The 20,115-nt window shown below is 40.9% G+C and overlaps 1 protein-coding gene across 1 annotated transcript; it reads right to left on the reverse strand.

Annotated features, from left to right (window-relative positions):
* Positions 1–8,106: 8,106 nt before the first annotated feature.
* Positions 8,107–16,636, reverse strand: LOC128419193 (phospholipase A2 inhibitor and Ly6/PLAUR domain-containing protein-like). The gene is made up of 4 exons (XM_053399612.1): positions 16,546–16,636; positions 13,909–14,058; positions 10,098–10,244; positions 8,107–8,453 (listed from the first exon to the last, which is right to left on the reverse strand). Exons 1-4 carry the CDS (start codon positions 16,634–16,636, stop codon positions 8,284–8,286), a joined length of 558 nt encoding a protein of 185 aa, XP_053255587.1. The 3' UTR covers positions 8,107–8,283.
* Between the last annotated feature and the right edge of the window lie 3,479 nt (positions 16,637–20,115).

The following is a 20,115-nucleotide window of genomic DNA, read 5'->3' on the forward strand; positions in this document are numbered from 1 at the left end:
GCTCTGACCATCTTGCTTTGTACATGTTCTCATATTCTCCTTACACTTCAAGAGTCCATTCACCTTGGAGGCAAATTTATTTTAAAGCTGATTTAAATGCATACGCCTCAGCAGTCCTGATTTGGCCGGAATGGCTACGGAATTCCTTAAGCTGTCCTGGGTTGTGCCTTGATTCCAGGGTGTCCTGATTTCTCCCCGCCAGCAGAGAAGGGCCACGGAAGCAGCTCCTGGGGTGGCAGCAGCATTGGGAAAGAGACAGGAGGGCTCCTTCCCAAAGCCTACTTAGTCCTTAAAAGGCTTTGGGGGAAAAGCCGTTTGACTCCAGGATCCTGTCAGAGTCCTCACACCTCCTGCCAGAAGCACCTCCTTTTGCTGCTTCTTTCAGACCAGACGGAAGGGGCTTACCCAACCATTGCACTGCTCCCACACCTCTGTATTGTTTAGCCTAGGCAGTAGTCAATACCAACTCTTCATGGAAGAAGCATATACTCAAGAAGACCCTCATAATGCCTGAGTGATTAGAAGCCAATGAGGAATGAACCAACAGGTGACCTCTGGAAGAAGAAGTTGACTTGGAGGGATTCATGGGCCAAGGAAGGGTGACCAAGGATTCCAATTGGGAAGGACTGGTCCAGTGAGGAGCAGGAAATTATGGAAATAGAGAGTGCTTGCTTTCCCAGAAATCCTATATTTTTATATTGTAACACAAATCTCTTTTTTCATATTGGATGCAATCTTTTTAAGGAACTCTGTGGGAGTCAGCCAGGTGCCTCTTCCAGTTCAACCACATTCACACTCTCAGTAAGCAGGTACTTTTAATAAATGTGTTCCTCCCTCAGGCTTTATGGTAAAGCTGAGCTGGAAACAAACTTACTTACTTATTCAAACCTTTATTAGGCATTATACAAATAAAACGATAAAAGAGAAAGTAACATATAAAAGCCTTGAGATATATACAGAAAGGCAGCAGTTGGCTACATACATATATATATATATACATATAAAATCAGTGGTTTTCCTTGCTAACCCGCTCCTTGGAGGGCTACTACCAAAAACTCGGCTACCCCCGCCGTTACCCTTTGGTCAACGTCGGATAGGCAGAATCCCACACATTCACCTTGTTGGGGCTCCAGACCACCCAAAAGAGGGGACAGCACGCGTTGACGGAGCGTACTGTACAATGGGCACTGAAAGAGAATGTGCTCTACCGTGTCCGGGACATTCATAAAACATCTGCAGAATCTCTTGTTTCTGGGGATGTTTTGATATCTTCCCCTAACAAATGCTGAGGGAAAAACATTCAAACGGGCCAGCATAAAGGCCCTACGTTGGGCTGGAATTATTAATTTGGTGACGTAATTGGCTCTGCTATCTAAGATATTTAAATCATAGAATATGGGCGAACAAATTTTGTTTACAGCTGCCATAATATTTTGCCTCTCGACATCCTTTAGTCTAGTTAGGATATTATGGAAAATGTATTGCTCATTAGAATTGTACAGGGGCTCCAGCTCGATGCCTAAAGATTCAATCTTTTTTTCGAGGTACTGATACCATCTTGATTTGTAGGAGTCTTTGAGCAAATCAGCGAGCAGACTTGATGGAGGGCAGCGAAAATGGCAGCGTAACCAGTACTTTATTGAGGTGGACCAGGCCCAATATTCCATTGTGTGTATGCCTATTTCTGCACACATTGTTTCATATTTGATCACAGTTGGGAGTCCAAGAATACGTCTCAGAAAGCTGGAGTGAATCTTTTTTAGATCACTATTATATGCTTGGACCCATAGCGGGATTCCATAGAATATCTGGGATTGCACTTTTGTTTGGAATATCTGATTGGCCGCAGGAATAAATTGATTGCCTTTCTGATAATAAAAACGGGCAACAGCTGATGAGGTGCACTTTGCCTGTTTTATGGCATTTGTGCGATGATTTGCCCACCCTAAATTGCTCTGGAATAAGATTCCCAGATACCTATAGATTTTCACTTGTTGGATTTCCTGCCCTCTTATTTTCCATTTCTCTAATTTCCAACCATTCGAGAAGACCAAAATTTTTGTCTTCTCATAATTTATAGAGAGCTTGTTACATTCGCAGTAAAGGATCAGAGAAGATATAAGACGTTTCAGACCCAAGCTCGTTAATGATAGTAGAACAGCATCGTCTGCGTATAATAACAGAGAAACTGGTTTCTGATTAAGTTTAGGGGCATGTGATTCTATTTTTTGAAGGTGATCTGGCAAGTCTGATAAAAATAAATTAAATAGGAAGGGGGCAAGAATACACCCTTGTTTTACCCCTTTCGAGTTTGGGATGTCTGATGAGAGGTGACCTTTGGTGTTAAGTTTGACTTGACAGATATTGGAAGAGTATAAATTTTTTATTAGGATCAATAAGCGCTGATCAATTTTTAATTCTGTGAGTTTCCTCCACAACTTTGGGCGGTCAATTGAATCAAATGCACCACGAAAATCTACAAAAGCAGCATATATCTTAGATTGCCTTTGAGATCTGTATTTTTCAACCAAGTGCATAAGTATAAGGCAGTGGTCTAATGTAGAGCAACCTTTGGAGAAACCTATTTGTTCTTTCCCTGGTAAATTTAGATTTTTCATCCAGGTAAGGAGTTTAGATAAAAGGTGCTTAGCGTAGATTTTCCCTATCACTGATAATAGGCTTATCGGTCTATAATTCCTTGGTTCTTTTGGGTCGCCATTTTTAAAGATTGGGATAATTATTGATCTTAACCATATCTCAGGTATGATCCCATATTTATCTATGAGAGTAAACAATTGAGCTAAGGGTTCTGCCCACCAATCTATATAGGTCTTGAATAATTCTATTGGTAGACCGTCTGGCCCAGGAGATTTCCCCGATTTGAAATTTTTAACTATCTCTCTAATTTCCTCTTCTTCTACCCTTGGCCACTCCTGGAGTTTATTGATTTTATTTTTAGTGGTTTCATTTCCTTTAAGCTCACTGTGTAGATTGTTAAATACCGATGTAAAATATTGGGACCATTTGGATTCTGCAATTGGTGGTAGAGTTAGTTGATTTTCGGCTTTCAATCCTCCGTACACTAGGTTCCAGAACGCTTTGTTATTTTTACTCTGAATTGAGTCGAGTAATTGTAGCCATTTTTGGGTTGCATATTTCTGTTTCTTTTCGGCCAGAATGTAATGATATTTTCTTTTTTCATCAAGATAAGAGGGCTCTAGTTTAGTACGATTATTTTTAAATGTTTGGCGCAGTTTTCTTTTTAGCTGGAAACATTCATCGTCAAACCAAGGGCTAGCGCTATGTTTAAGTACCCAAACTTTAGGTGGAGTACTAAGTTCTACGAACATTTGGAAGATTTCATTATAAATTTTCGGAATATCGCTGTAGGAATTAGTAGTCTTTAAGTTGGATAATACTTGTTTTCTCAGGTTGGCTGTAAGTTTTTGCCCCACTACTACACTCATTTCCTGGGACCATTTTAATTGAGTCATTTGTTTGTATTGAGAGGGTTCTATAATATTGTGCTTGGTTATTTTGGTTTCGTCCTTTAAGTTAATAGACAACAATAATGGCTGATGGTCGCTTTCAGTACGCGTTCCAATTTTGAGGTCCATGATCGAATTTATAATATTATAAGGGACAAGAATATAGTCGATGACACTGCATCCTCGGGGGGAGAAGTATGTAAACTCCCCGCTTCTATCGCCTTTTGTTGAACCGTTCACAATCTGCAAATTAAAGTTGTTACATAATTCAAGTAGGCGTAAGCCTTCGGTGTTTACAACCCTATCTCTGGAGAATCGTCCTATTTTCAGGGCATGTGCGATATCATTATCAGTATTCCAATTTAGTTTGCTACATAGTTGTTCATTGTTGGTTCCCACTCTGGCATTAAAATCACCTGCTATTATCAATGAGGTGTTTGGGTATTTATCGGTCAAATTTTCTATATAAAAGGTTAGTTGTGACCAATTTTCACTGTTGCTGTTGTTTTTGGATGGGGGGATATAGACATTTACAAGTAGCAAAGTATCGTCTTTTTGGGTTAAAAGTAGGGCTTGTGCAAGTGGCAAGCATTTTTCTAACTGCTTGATTTCAAACCCTAAGTTGTCTTTGATCATACAACAGAACCCTGCTTTCGGCCGGCCCTTCGTGTTCGTTTTCAATGCGGGTTTCATATAGGAGGAGAATCCATTGATTTTAATATCTCTAGTTGACCATGTTTCTTGTAGAAGTATTAATTCAAAATCTTTGAAGAATCTTTGAACAAACTAATCCTAATGAGGCACAAAGTAATAAACAATTAGCATGTCAGACACATGCTCTTCCCAGAAATCAGGTGAACCTGGAACCTGCTTGTATCCATGGGGCCATTCAAGTTTACACTGTCAGTTTTGTAACTTATTAGTATTTTGTTTTTGATATAGTTATGATAGCTATTTTCCCTCCAGTATGAGAACTAGTAAGCCTCTGAATATCTGTTGTTGCAGATCACAGCGGAAAATGTGATCTATAAAGGGATACACATGCATTGATGGTTACCACATCCTCTTTGTGGGTCACAAAGTGGTGTTGTCCGTTATGGATACCATCCTCGCAAGCTTCCCAACCCCGACTGACACCCCGTCGGTTCTGGCAGCAAAAGACATTGCAGAAGAACTGTCAGCAATGCATACTTTGCTAAAAGAGCATTTGGACTGTGCTAAAGATATTGTCCAATGCGCACTGACAACCCGGCACCGAGATTAATGTGGAAGATCAGGTGTGGCTGTCAAAACCTGATTTGCCACAAAAGGGCATGTGCAGGAAACTGAACCCAAAGAGTGGGCCCGTTTGAAGTTGTGGACCAGATCAACTCTCTGACTTTCTGGCTCCGATTGCCTGTGTCTATGAAGATTCACCCCATCTTGCACAGATCAGTCTTGTCACCTGTCGTGCCTGCACACCCTTACCAGGCACCTAGACATGGTAGAAGGAGAGGAAGAGTACAAAGTAGAACAAATTCTAGACTCCCGGATGCAAAGGAAGAAGTTGCAATACCTGATTGCGTGGGAGGGGTGTTGACCAGAAGAAAGATCATGGGAGTATGCAGAACATGTCCATTCACCATACTTGCAAAGGGCGTTGCATACATGCCACCCCAACTGACCAAAACTACTGGGATGGGTGGAGGAGGGCTCTGGAGAGGGGAGTGATGTCAGGGACTGGGCAGAGGAGGAATGGTGGAGACTGCCTCCCCAACCTGACCCTTCCAGAGAAGAAGACAGTTCAGAATTACAACAGAGGTTTGAGGGAGATCACAATTCAGAGGAGGATGAGGGGAGAAGTTGGGAAATAATGGGAGAGTAGGAGGAGGCAGATCCAGAGCAGCTGGCTGACACACTTTCACTAGAAAGCATTTCAGATCCACCATCTCCCTGAACCCTGCGAGCAAAGAGCTCTAAGACAAATGGCCCTAAGAGGCAACCATAGAGGGGGTGGTGCTGTTGACGAATGAGGAAGTGGGAGAGAAGGGGAGTGGAGTTTTACTCAGGACTACGCCATTTCTCCAAGAGGCTGCATTCCCAAGCATCTCCCTGTAAACATTGAATAAAAAGCAGATGGGAAGGAAATTTCCTTGTGTTATCCGTTCCTGACAACCTGCCGTGGTTGTTGGTTCCTCTGCCACCTGACAGCTGTTAAAATATACTAGTTTAGACTTGTTTCTTTTCTGTGTACATATTTTCCCAAATGTTCCCAAATTCCTAACTGACCTTCTTCTACCATCCTTTATTCCTGTTTGGTAACAGGGTGCTTACTACACTGTTGTTTTATTTGTCTTAAATAAATATGTAATTCTGTATTTTTTGATCCAAACCAGTGCATCAGATCTTTTTGAGTCTTCTGTCCTATATATTTTGGTGATTTAACTCCTACTTTCTGGAATCACTCAGATGTCCTTTGTACCCACAGGTGTTTCCTGGACCTGAAGGGAAGAATTGTTAGCAAGAGTGTTGACATACTAATATTCTGGGAGTTTGGCCTTGTGTTTAAGAGCCAACAAGAGAACAAGCTCTTGAAACGATGGGTCCATTTCATAAGCTACAGGAATGAAAGAGTTGTAGATAACATCTTTTCTTGTAACCTGTTTTCAGTGATCTGACTTCTGAACGGCTTTCAACTGCATTTTAAACATGCACAAACATCCCTCCCTTCCCAATGTTTCTCTTTTGCCCTTCCTTCCTTCCTTCCTTCCTTCCTTCCTTCCTTCCTTCCTTTACTTTTCCTCATATTTACCCCTTTCTTTTCTCCTCCCATTCCTGCTTTTATTGTGTTCTCTTTTTTATACACCCTAATATCATCATGACCATCATTATTGCTATTAATATTATTTAAATATACCTCTTTCTATTCATTTCCTTTGAATCGGTGTGTCTTTAGTATTTGCTTATACTAACAGAATTTCAAAGGGATGGAGAAAGGAGAAGAGAAGATTCCCTGGAAAAGACCCTGATCTTGGGAAAGATTGAAGGCACAAGGAGAATGGGATGGCAGAGGACGAGATGGTTGGACAGTGTTCTCGAAGCTACTAACATGAGTTAGTAGACCAAACTGAGGTAGGCAGAGAAAGACAGAAGTGCCTGGCATGCTCTGGTCCATGGGGTCATGAAGAGTTGGACACGACTAAACAATGGAATATGTATGTAATCACATCTAACAAAATGTGGCATTTTCCCTCTTGTTTATTTTCAATGTTTCATTATTTAGGAAACCACTAAAGCAGTGTTGGGGTGTGTGTGGAGATGACAAGGCATTGGTACAGTATGTATCAAAAACACATGGTGATAAGTATTGGTCTGTGCTTTAAAAATAAAATAACATAAAATAAAATAAAAGACTTAATGTGCTGTCAAGTGGTAGTGGTGGGGAATCTCAAGCTGGTGCCAGTATCCAGGTAGAGAGGTGGCGAAGTGGGCATCTCCCAGGGTGAGAGGCAGGGTGTGAAAAGAAATGTTCCAAGGTGAAAATGGGGAGGGCCTGTCATTGGGAGCCAGGGAGGGTGCTTGTGACTTGTCAATGCTGTGACTTTTTGCAAAGCATTTTGAGGTTGAATCTCAAGGGGTGTCCAGAGCACTGTCTAGCCCTGTTGTATTGGATGAGTATCAGTTGGTAAGATTCAAGGACATTGCCCCTTCCCCCTCTTGTCTGAGGAAAAGGAGCAGGGAGGGGACAGCTGACTGGGTCAGGGAGGTGATTAATGCCTCCTTGCAATACAGGGTGGTCCCTGCCTACTTGAAGGAAGCAGTAGTGTGTCATCATCACAGATGGGTTATGTGGATGCTCATCCCCAGGTTATTTCATAGTGGCCCTTGGAGGTGGCCCTTCTTAGATGGGACTTATGGGGTGGAGTGTCATATGACATCATCAATCAAACTCTATGGCAGTGGGACATAAGCAATTGACAGGAGGTAGTATCCTTATACTACTAATGCCTTGGCCTGTAGATTAGTGTCAGAAGAGATGAGCTGACTGAGTCCAGGAATGATACACCATTGACTGGAAAACTGAACCTGAATCCTGATACTGAAGCTCCACCATGATTGCCCCAAGGGTCCTGTAACTTTCAGCCTACATGCTTCTCCATTCCGAAGTATTCATCTGAAAGAAGACTTGGTGTTTTTAATCAATTGGTAATGGAAGAAAAACTATAACTTAATTATGAAAATACAGGATGATTATAATGGCAATAGTACAGGATCAGTGCTATTTTTTCAAGATTTACAGGTGCAAGAGCTCACAATGGAATTCTTCCTTGTTCTCTTAAAATGGTAATGGCACCCACCTGAAAGGTGCCGGAGTTGAAAAGATGCCCCGAGTTAAATTCTTCAGAGGAGAAACCTCTTATCTAAGAAAACATTCAATTTTAATAATGATTTTAGCTGTGTAATGTATTTTATTATGTTTTTATCCCGTTTTATGTATTTTATCTTTTGTAATATCTTCGGCTAAACCAATAAATATTAATCACATTTGAATCTGAAAGAAACATCCAAGAACCAGCATTTTATTTCCCATAACCATTTATTTTGTATTGTAATAATCATAATGAAAACTTAACTGCTTTTTAATGATACACTACAGGGCTCTTTGAAGTTAGAACCCCCAAATTCCGACCCCTTTTTCTCTACCACTTGCTTCCCTTTATCTCCACCAAAAGCAAAAAAGAAAGAACTAGACTTCCTGAGTCCTGAATTTCACCACTAGGCCTCCAATTTCCCCTCATTGCCTACACTGTGCAAATTACCCTTCATGTTCAGGCTGGTGTGATATTCGTGAAGCATTATAACATCTTTCTCGCTGAACTAAAAGGACATATTTCCCTACTCCAACTCTCTTTCCTTTTTTTCGGATGCGACAAAAATCTGTTGTTCCACAGCCTTGGAAAGAAAAATTGTTGTGGGAAAAAAAAGCTGGAAAAAAGGAAAGAAATGCTGACATTAGTCCTTGATCCAGGGACTAAAAGATTGTACCTGTGATGGTGAATGTGAATTTAATAAGTTAATTTTAAAATATGTATATTTCAGAAATCTGAACAATATTATAATTTCATCCAAACATGAATATACAAGAATACTACTACTACTAATTTATTATTTATACCCCACCCATCTGGCTGGGTTTCATAATTCTCACCATTAGTAGTTTGGGTAAAAAAGTAACTCTTATGTAATTCAAAATTGCCATCATACCCAAAGGAGTCTCAAGAAATGAAGATTATTAATAAACAGGCTATATTTATAAAATATATTGAAATTAGAGGATTTGAAAACAAGCCTTGAGTATGTGGATCTGGCATTAATCCAGCTGGAGTTGCACTCCATTGTCTCTCAGGGCGGTTGGATGCCAGCTGAGGCTCCCTCATTGCCGCACTATGATCTAAGCATCCAGAGGATCCTCCTTTTATTTTACCATATCTATTTTCATTTCAAACTCATCTAACATGAAGTAGGTGAAAGGGGGGAATCCCAAGAGCCAATCAGGAACTCCCCGCAGAATTCTTACTCAGCCCTCAAAAGAGAAACTAGCAAAAACCCAGGCTGTAAAAGGGCAGGAGAAGGATGAGAAGAAAGAATGTATGGCAAAGGCAGCTCAAATGGCCTAGACTCTGCCTCTTCCTTCATGGGGCAAATCAGCCCATATGCCCCATCTCTATTAATTCCAAATCCTCTCTTCTTTTCAGAAAGGAGGGATTTGGCAATTCCCCCCCCCCTCTCAAAACATCATTATTCCTCAAAACTATGTTGATATGGAGCTATGCATCTAAGGCTGGATCTAGACACATCAAAAAAGTGATTCAGTTTAATACGTTGTAAACTTCATACATGGAAGTCCCATTGGTGAAAGACGGGACTCCACAACATCAATTCCATAATGTTATAACACATATAAAGCGCTTTATATTTTTACGAATGTAGCTAACTCATGACATCGGCAAAATGATGTATCCTTTTGGAAAGGAACATAGCCTCCCTCTTTTCCTCCCCCTGTGTATCCCCTAAATCCATTCCGGGAGTTTCCACAATTGTGGAGCAGATTTTGGGAGGAAACAGAGCACATGTAGGCAGAAGAGCCCAGATATTCTGTTGCACAACTGTAAATCCTTGCACTGAAGGTCTGAGTTAGCCAGATACTGCTCATTGTCACAGAATTTAAGGAAATCTATTACATTCATTTTACATAATAAATATGTTTTTTGAGCAAGAGGGACATAGTTTGTCCTGGACTGCATCTCATTGGTGGACAGATCCAGATGCAACTGGGGTAGAGCAATCAATGCACTTTTTACTTTTGTTTGGAAGGGTAGTTTATATGCATATCTCACTTTTAATCCTCCTTCTGTACAAGCAAGTGGCATTATTAAAGATAAAAGACACAGTCCAGGCAGGCAAAATACTAAGGAAGGGTGCAGAGTGGGACCAGTGAGAGAGACCAGTGTTCCCTCTCACTTTTCCAGCAACATGAAAGGGAAAGGGGGGGAGAAGGAAAACAGGAGGGAGTCTCTATGACCCAGCCATAGACTAGGCCTTTCCCCCCTGTTTGACTAGCAGTGTTACCTCTAGTAAAAACTCCTTTAAAATCCACACACTTGGTCTCATTCTCAAGGCAGTTGACGGTCTTCTCACTTTTACACTTTTTGTTTCCTTTGGAGAAGCAGGCTGGACACCGCAGACCATTTTCAGCCAGCATGTTCCGATCAGGAACTGCCAAGATCACAAATATATGGAGCATGTTAATGGTTTTGTCTATTTTTGTATCTGTGTGTGATAATTCACTTATTTTGCCAATTAAAAGACTGACCAGGACCAGCTCAAGGCTGATTTAGGAGGACACGGATAAGATATGTGGGTTGTAAGGTCAATATTTGAAACAATTGAATATTAACTTGAAGGGACCATAAACTGTTCATGAGCTGTTCATGAGCCTAGATATCCAATTATTCTGTTTGAAATAGATCGTTCACAGGCTTAAAAAGCATAGGGAATGTTATAAAGGTTTCTTAAACTTTGTATTCTTGGCCCAGGTCTATTTGGGGGGGACTTACCCACTGAGTTAATTAAGCTAGGCCAAGGTCTTAATTTTGGCTTGTTAGACACCTCTTGATTCTAGCAAATTATCTTGATGTATGTCAGAAGCAATCTACTTGTGAGGTGACCATCTGCAGAAGTGGGTCATTAAAATAACAGATTAGCACAGCAACACATCAAAGGAATGGAGGCTGCTCCCTGTGTAATAGGGATAAGTTTTATTAGAATATGAGGGATGTGACCGTTCTCAGGAAAAGACAAGCTTCCAAGACAAGAATGCTACTGTGCCTATGAGAGGGACAGATCTCCTTTTTGTGGACACCTTCATTGTAGGATTCAGGTTGTATCTATTTATAAATAAAAAATAAATCATAAAGGCACCACAATGTCAGCTGTGTATTTTGGTCCCACAAGAAACACAGACCCTGGGTTGAAGCACGCCTGGTACCCCTAGAATCTCAAATCACTTGGATATAGGGGTGATGTGTAACAACATCTTAACATCCAGTAAAAATATGGCTGGGACAAGGGGCACTGGCACTGTGCAGGATCAGATCCTCCCACCTATCAGTTGTAGGTTGCTGCTACAAGGGGCAGGAAGAAGGAGAGGCCTTTTTGGAAAGACAACCCATCCCTTCTCAGCTGCCCAGTAGGTCCATCTTTTTCACAATTTCTCCTTATGCCTGCCTCTCTGTCCTGCCTGCCTCTACACCCCTTGAGAGGCCCTAATAGTCCTGGAGCTGCTCAACTGAACCTGTATCCATGTGGGGCTGTCTCACCCCATTTGAATGAGGCTCAGGTTCTCTGCTAATATACTAAGGATCCAGGCCATGGCCAAATCCAGTGCACAGCCCTAACATGCTAAGGACTCCAGAATACCTGGAAGTAAAAAACAAAAAAACAAGCAGCATTGATGTTTATTGACACTGAAAAGGCATTTGATAATATCTCTTGGTCATTTATGCATAAGGTTCTAGAGGAGATGGAATTTGGTTTAGAAGAGGAATTGATGCAATTTATTCAGAGCAACAAGCAAGATTAATTGTTAATAATGTTATTACAGAAAAATGTAAAATCATGAAAGGGACAATACAAGGATGTCGCTTATCACCATTATTGTTTATTTTAATATGAGAAGTCCTGGTGAGAAACATAAGAGCAGAAAAAACTATTAGAGGAATAGTAGTAGGAAATAAAGCATATAAATTGAAACCATTTGCAGACAACCTTGTTATAATGGTTGATGACCCCCAAAATTCACTATTGAAAGTATTAGAAAAAATACAGAAATTTGGACAGGTATTAGGTTTTTAATTGCATAAGAATAAGACTAAACTCTTAGTGAAGAATGTTTCAGAGCAAGATAAAAAGGAGATACAGCAGAAGACAGAGATAGTTATATTTTAAAAAGTTAAATATTTGGGAATATGGTTGACAGCTAAGGATATTAATATATTTAAAGACAACTATGAAAATTATGGAAAGGAAAAAAGGAAATTAGAAATCTGGGGAAGGATGAATTTGTCTATATTAGGCAGAATGCCAGTGATCAAGATGAGTGTTTTGCCAAAAGTGTTGTTTTTATTCCAATCAATCCCAGTGATAAGCAATGCGAGCTGCTTCAAAGAGTAGCAAAGAGATATTTCAAGATATATCTGGAGAGGGAAGAAACGAAGAATAAAACATAAATTATTAATAGATGTTAAAGACAGAGGAGGCTTCTCTCTACCAGATTTAAGACTATATTATGAAGCATCCTGCATTTGTTGGATCTGGGAGTGGATAATTCTAAAACAAGCTGATCTGCTGGATCTGGAAGGTTATGATAATAGATTTTATTGGCAAGTGTATTTATGGTATCATAAGGCCAAAGTACATAGAAGATTTCATAATCATATAATAAGAAATGTGATATTTAAAGTTTGGGAGAAATATAAAGATTTACTAGAACAAAAAACACCATGGTGGCTTTCCCCGTGACAAGCAGTATCTTTTTAAAAAAAGACAGGTTGGCTGACATATAGAGAGCAGTTAACAGAAACAGATAATCAATTAAAATTAAAAGATTATGAAGAAATCAGTAGAAAAGTAACCGACTGGCTACAATATTTTCAGTTAAATGAAACCTTTAAAAATGATGAAAAGAAAGGATTAGTTATGAAGTGTCAAAGTTTCAGAGAGCAATTGTAGAAAACAATACAAAATTGCTGTCAAAAATGTATAATTTGCTTCTGGAGTGGGATACTAAGGAAGAACAAGTCAAATGTGTGATGATCAAATGGGCAAAAGACGTGGGACATAATATACAAATGTCAGACTGGGAAAGGCTTTGGAAAACAAATATGAAATTTACAGCATGTACCCAACCGAAAGAAAATTATAATAAAATTATGTACCGGTGGTATTTAACCCTGGTTAAACTAGCAAAAACATACAGAACAAGATCCAACAACAGAGGGTAAATTTTATCATATGTGGTGGAAATGTAAGGTCATTAATAACTTCTGGGAAATGATCTACAGTGATACCTCAGGTTACAGACGCTTCAGGTTGCGTTCTTTTGGGTTACGGATCCCCTGTATCCCAGATGTACCGGAACGGGTAACTTCCGGGTTTCGGGGGTCGCGCATGCGCAGAATCGCTAGATTGCGCTTTGCACATGTGCAGAAGCGCCAAATCGCAACCCACACATGCGCAGACGCGCCGCTGCGGGTTGCAAACGTGCCTCCCGCATGGATCACGTTCGCAACCCGAGCGTCCACTGTATAATGAAATGAAAAAAATATTTAGAGTAACTTTTGTAAAACAAAAAACCAGCAGCCTTTTAAATAGGTATTATAGGAGCAGAGGTTCCAAAAGACCAGAAGAAATTGTTGACGTATGTTACAATGCCCACCCGGACATTGCTAGCCCAAAGATGGAAAGAGGAAGCAGTCCCTACCAAAGAAGACGGGCAGACCAAGTTAATGGACTATGCTGAAATGGTGAAATTAATTGGAAAGCTCAGAAACCAAGATGATGAGAAATTTTAAAAAGAATGGGAAATGTTTATTATATATTTACAAAAGTACTGTAAACATCTTAATACATTGGCAGGTTTTTAAAAACACTTGTAATTTTAGAGACGGTACAGGAAACTTGAGGTTAAAATACAAATTTGGAGTAGAAAGGATATGCAGTTAAAAAGGATTTTCTTTTCTTTTCTCTTTTTCTTCTTTAATTTTTTGATGTAGTGTTTGTTCTCTTTTGTTTATATGTGATGCTTGTTACACTTGCAGAAAACCCAATAAAAACATTATTTCCTTTAAGAAAAGGATTCTACAATGATGCAGAAACTTACGGCTGAGAGTTTCACTGTTACACAGATCAGTGTTGCAGCAGTGCCTCTTCATCTGAAAGAATTTGCCATCTGCTGCAGTGAAGCTGTAATCACCTGAGAAGCAATAGTGGGGTGGCGAGCACCAATTCGAAAGTTGCACTCGGGGATCCACTATGAAAAAGAATTTGAAAGAAATATTTAGTTTGGGGGGCGGAATGCAGATTTATTGCTTCTAAGGCACATTCATTGTAATGGTTCTAGGTTTCTACGTTGCCTGAATCAAGACCATTTCAAACTGACAATATGGAAAAGTATTATTAAATTTGGCAATGGAATGTATGCAGAACTTCATTTCAGGTCAAAATTGTAGCACGAAGACTCATGCCTGCCTCTATGCATCTGATAATGCATGTGACATACACTGCACTCTCTCTACTAGTTGATTGTAACAGTTTGCAGGTTGGGGAAAATGTTTCCCTGAACTCTTGTTCCCAACGCAAGACACTTGGCAAGACATTGCATTGCACCAACTTTACTGCCCCCTTGGCTCTCTCCCTCCAAGAATGTAGCAGTGATGTTGGAGGTTCATCAGGGTGGAGGGGCGCACTTTGAATCAAGCTGGGTAACTGAATCCCTTTTTTAGAGGCGAACTACATGAATACTTTCTTTATATTGGTTCTTTTCTCATTGTTTCATCACTGAGAATTACTTCAAAATAACTTGAGTGGGGGGAGGCCATGGAGCCATGAAAGTTTGAAGTATCTTCAACTCCAATCCCGATTACACAGCTTTTGAATAGTTTTTATAGATCTGTGAAAGGACTCTCAATTTTAAGGTCATTTATGGCAAAGGGGATGTTCATCTTATATTCCAGGCTTATTGTCCTAGTTTGATAACCAAAACTAATCTGGAGTTCATTGGTTTGGCTCTATAGGGATTTCTGGTTGATGCAAATCAAGTTCTCTAAGCTTGGCGATCAGCCCCCAGATTCGGCCACTGGTTGTGATCAGGTGATGTTAGATTCCCCATTTTCATATGCAAGCCATTCCTTACTTCAGATGTTGTTGAACTACATCTCCCATCTTCCCTGACTGGTGGCCAGGCTAGCGGAGGCTGATGGAAGTTCTAATCCATCTACAGCTGAAGTGTCACAGTTTCCTCACCTCACTTTTTCATAGGTGAGTTGCCCCAGCATAAACTTCTATATGCTAGTAGAACCCTTAAAGTTCACCTATATCTTAACCTGGGTCAAATCCAACAGCAAAAGACAAAGTCTTACTTATATTTGTTCGCAGAGCACTAGCAACACAGGAATCTTGGTTGGAGTCACAAGTTATTTCCGCATAGCCATGATCTGTCAGTCCAGTCTTGTTATAAGCACTTCTGCACTTCCTAGCTAATGCTGAGGACAGGAGCAAAAGATTACTTCATAGATTATTATTACCATTACCATTATTATTTGGTGTTGTGGTTTGCTTAATGAGACCCGGAGGAGGAGGTGATAGTGAATTAAAACTTTTAAATTAAAAGGGGTTCAATTTAATAAGCATTTTAATAGAATAATATGAAATGATATGAGTAAAACACTCATTAATTAAAGCTCTTGAAGCCACTGACCAGAAAAAGTAGCATATTTCAGACATAAGTTGCTGGAACCCACAATAAGACAGAGTGTTGCACCTTTGCTGAGGTCCTAATTGTGTGCTTCCCATAGCCAATGTGTTGGCCAATGTGAGGACAGGTTCCGGGACCAAGGGTGAACAAATCTATCAGTTTCGCTTGCTCTCAATTTCAAATTTTTCAAATTTATTTATCTGCAGCCAAGCTCAAGGCTGTGTACTTGGTTCTCCCCTCCCCATTTTATCCTCAGAAGATTCCTGTGAGGTAGGTTAAGCCAAGGTATAGTGACTGGTCTAGGATCCCCCAGTGAGCTTTGTGGCTCAATAGGGATTCAAACCCTGGCCTCCTGGATCCTTGTCTAATACTCTCATCACAACAGCAAACTGGCTCTCTTAAATTCAGCTCCCCAGATTTCCACAATCAACAAGTAGTAGTAGCAAAACTGGATCCTCAGCAGTGGGTTTCTGTGATCTGTTCCAAGAGGATGTTTTTTTTTTCTTATTAAAATGTATTTAATTTCTTCCTGCTATGGCCATACTTTGTTTTCTCCCCTTTCCTTTCCTAAGCAACTTTTACTCTCCATTCCAATGGAATTACTATTCTGTCCTATTTTCTAAGTCCTATTTTCTCCCCCTCTCCCATTGAAGAAAAGATTGTTCACCTTCTTAGCACTTTCCCTGCATTTTGAAATCATATCCAACATTTTCATCTGACCATCTCTTGCCTTTGCACATCCCCCATCTGTTTCCACACCTAACGATGTGTCTGTCTCGTGTGTGTGTGTGTATAAACACACAAACATACACACACACACACACACACACACACACCAACAAACACAACACACACAGAGAGAGGGGGAGATCCTTGATTTGTGTGTTTTGCTGGAACTCAATAGAAATAAACTTGTGACTTGACTCTCCCCTACTTCCTCTTGGTAACCCAGCAGTCCTTGCTCTCTATGGTGTTGATCTACACTCCCAACTCCCCTTCCCTCCCAAGTGTCCTCTAAAGGTAATTTAATGTTCCCCATCTTACCTGGAGAAAGCAGGGCCAAGAGGAGGCATGCTCTCAGGAGTGCCTTCATCATTCTAGAAAGATTAGGAGACTCAGAGCAGAGAAGGATCATCAAATGAATTGATGCAGGTAGAGGCTTGCCTGGAGAGATTTATAGGCCATGGATTCATGTCGGAGGCAACACTTGGGAACAAATAGTTCAGTGAGGTCTGGAAATGGGGATTGTTTGTTCATTACAAAGATAAAGAGGGACATATTAAAATTCAAAGCTCACTGTTGGAATTGTCTAAATTATTTCTCTATAATCTCATTACTTGTTAATAGACACCTCTCAGATTTATTCATAATAATAATAATAACAATAATAATATTTTTACCCCACCCATCTGACTGGGTCACCCCTGCCACTCTGGGTGGCTTCAAGTATATACAGAAACATTCTTCTTCTTCTTCTTTGGCGATCACTTGAAGCCTTGTAAGATTGTCTTCTGGGCCCTCATGCCTCTTTCCCCATCTGGCAGACTAGCAGTGGCTCTGGCTGTGCCCTTTTTTTGCTCTTAATGATAGGTCAGCCCTAACAGGATGCTTTTAAGTATCTCCTTCTTCTCTTTCTATTGCTCTTGGATGCAGAGCAATAGCCTCGTTTCCCGCTCATACCACCAACAAAGGCGATTTTTAGCCACACAGCACAGAAGGCACAGAGGACATTCTGCTTTATGCTGCCTATCTTGAGGTGTGGTTCTCTTTGCTTCATTATTTATGTTATGCCTACTTAGCAATGCAACTCCTTCCTTCATAGGCAATGGTGCTTCTCAAGTTTCCACCCCATCCCTAACCAATAAATATATTTGGCTGGAAAAATTGGAGGTGGCATAGGGATTTCAGCACACTCCTATGCACTGTTGTTGGAAGTAGTAACCATTTATTTCAAAGGGATTACAGTGCAATTCTATATCTGTCTACATAGATGTAAATGCCACTGATTTCAATGGGTCTTACTCTCAAATAATAATAATAATAATAATAATAATAATAATAATAATAATAATAATAATACTACAGTGGTACCTCAGGTTACATACGCTTCTGGTTGCATACGCTTCAGGTTACAGACTCTGCTAACCCAGAAATCGTACCTCAGGTTAAGAACTTTGCTTCAGGATGAGAACAGAAATTGTGTTCCGGTGGCGCAGCAGCAGCAGGAGGCCCCATTAGCTAAAGTGGTGCTTCAGGTTAAGAACAATTTCAGGTTAAGAACGGACCTCCGGAATGAATTAAGTACTTAACCCGAGGTACCACTGTAATAATAATAATAATAATTCATTTATACCCTGCCCTTCCTGGCCAGGGCCAGGCTCAGGGCGTCTAACACCAAATATAAATTACAATAAAAAGTAATGGGGGGGGGGAAACAACAACAAAAAGTTAATTAAAATATGACTTGATACAACTTAAAATGCAGCTTCATTTTAGTAGTAGCCCATAAATCAAGACCACAAAGGGAGGAAACATCAGCTATTCGCCCAAGCCAGCTACCCATGCTGGTCCTACATGGGCCAGCAAAATCCAAGGGAAAATTTATATACCAAAGCCCACATAAGGGTTCAGAGTGAATCCAAGCCAAAGGCCAGGCGGAACAGCTCCATCTTGCAGGCCCTGCAGAAAGATGTCAAATCCCACAGGGCCCTGTTCTCTTGTGACAGAGCATTCCACCAAGTCGGGGGCCAGTGCTGAAAAGGCCCTGTCCTAGTTGAGACCAATCTAACCTCCTTGAGGCTCGGGCCTATTTATGGACCTTAAGGTCCTCCGCAGAGCATACAAGGAGAGGCAGTCCCATAGGTATGAGGGTTCTAGGCCGCATAGGGCTTTAAAGGTCAAAACCAGCACCTTAAACCTGACCATGTACTCCACCGGGAGCCAGTGCAGCTGGTAAGCACTGGATGAATGTGGTCCTGTGGCAAGGACCCTGTAAGGAGCCTTGCAGCGGCATTCTGCACCTGCTGGAGTTTCTGGGTCAGCTTCAAGGGCAGCCCTGCGTAGAGCCCAGCATAGATAAGTGTGTGTAGTTCTTTTTTGCAACTTCTTCAATGTATACTTAGGAGTTTTGGTTCCTCTGGCACTTCCGTCTGTCACCCCTGCCTCACACTCTTGGTTCCTACCAATACAGTCACTGTTTAAGAATCTTCTCTCTCTTAGAAACACCCACCCACAAACACACACAAAGTTTGCTGCCAAATGAAATTATATTGCAATCTATTTTGTCCTCACCTGTATTTTAACTCAATCCAAGAAACCAACCTTCACTGAGTTGCTGTGGCATTTCCTGTTCCAAGAGTTTCATGTAAATGTTGAATAGCACTGAAGACAGGACAGAATCCTGAGGTCAGTTGTCACAGTCCAATGACTAAGGCTTTGAAAAGGAGTCCTCTCAGTTGTGTCCTTTCGAGGCTAAGCCTATCCAACTCCCTCATCCATTCCACATAAAGCTTGGTTTCCAGACCCTTTATCATTTTAGGTTCCCTCCTCTGCACACGGTCCAGCTTCTAAATATCTTTCTTAGATTGCAGGGCCCGAAACTGGGCACAGCATTCCAGGTGTGGAATGAGAAAGTCAGAATAGAGCAGTACCATTTGTTCCCTTGATCTGGACACTATAAAAATCATTATAACATAGTATACTTAAAAAGAAACAAAAAGTACCGTATTTTTCGCTCGATAACACGCACCTGACCATAACACGCACATAGTTTTTAGAGGAGGAAAACAAGAAAAAAAAATTCTGAATGAAACAGTGGATGTATCATTTTTGTGCTTCATGCTGCGGCCACAGACATGTGATTTGACGGTGAGTTTGGGGTAGCCCAATGCAAAGATCCTGAGGATCCATGTGGATCCATGCTTTGTAACCACGTTTTTGCACCATTGCAGCCCCAGGCAACAGTGGGTGCATGATTTTTTTGGTGCAGGCTGTAGCCATGGACATGCTGTGTGATCTGATGGTGAATTTGGGGTGACCCAATGCAAAGATCCTGAGGATCCATGTGGATCCGTGCTTTGTAACCACGTTTTTGCACCATTGCAGCCCCAGGCAACAGTGGGTGCGTGATTTTTTTGGTGCAGGCTTTAGCCATGGACATGCTATGTGATCTAATGGTGAATTTGGGGTGACCCAATGCAAAGATCCTGAGGATCCATGTGGATCCATGCTTTGTAACCACGTTTTTGTACCATTGCAGCCCCAGGCAACAGTGGGTGCGTGATTTTTTTGGTGCAGGCTGTAGCCATGGACATGCTATGTGATCTGATGGTGAATTTGGGGTGACCCAATGCAAAGATCCTGATGATCCATGTGGATCCGTGCTTTGTAACCACGTTTTTGCACCATTGCAGCCCCAGGCAACAGTGGGTGCGTGATTTTTTTTGGTGCAGGCTGTAGCCATGGACATGCTATGTGATCTGATGGTGAATTTGGGGTGACCCAATGCAAAGATCCTGAGGATCCATGTGGATCCATGCTTTGTAACCACGTTTTTGCACCATTGCAGCCCCAGGCAACAGTGGGTGCGTGATTTTTTTGGTGCAGGCTGTAGCC

This window comes from Podarcis raffonei, chromosome 8, assembly GCF_027172205.1.
Source record: "Podarcis raffonei isolate rPodRaf1 chromosome 8, rPodRaf1.pri, whole genome shotgun sequence".
Lineage (NCBI taxonomy): Eukaryota > Metazoa > Chordata > Lepidosauria > Squamata > Lacertidae > Podarcis > Podarcis raffonei.

Coding starts and splice junctions, on each gene's coding strand:
- LOC128419193 (XM_053399612.1), bottom strand. CDS start 16,636: ATGATCCTTCTCTGCTCTGAGTCTCCTAATCTTTCTAGAATGATGAAG. Junction 14,059..16,545: donor CTTGGCCCTGCTTTCTCCAG/GTAAGATGGGGA, acceptor TCTTTTTCATAG/TGGATCCCCGAGTGCAACTT. Junction 10,245..13,908: donor TAACAGTGAAACTCTCAGCC/GTAAGTTTCTGC, acceptor TGATCTTGGCAG/TTCCTGATCGGAACATGCTG.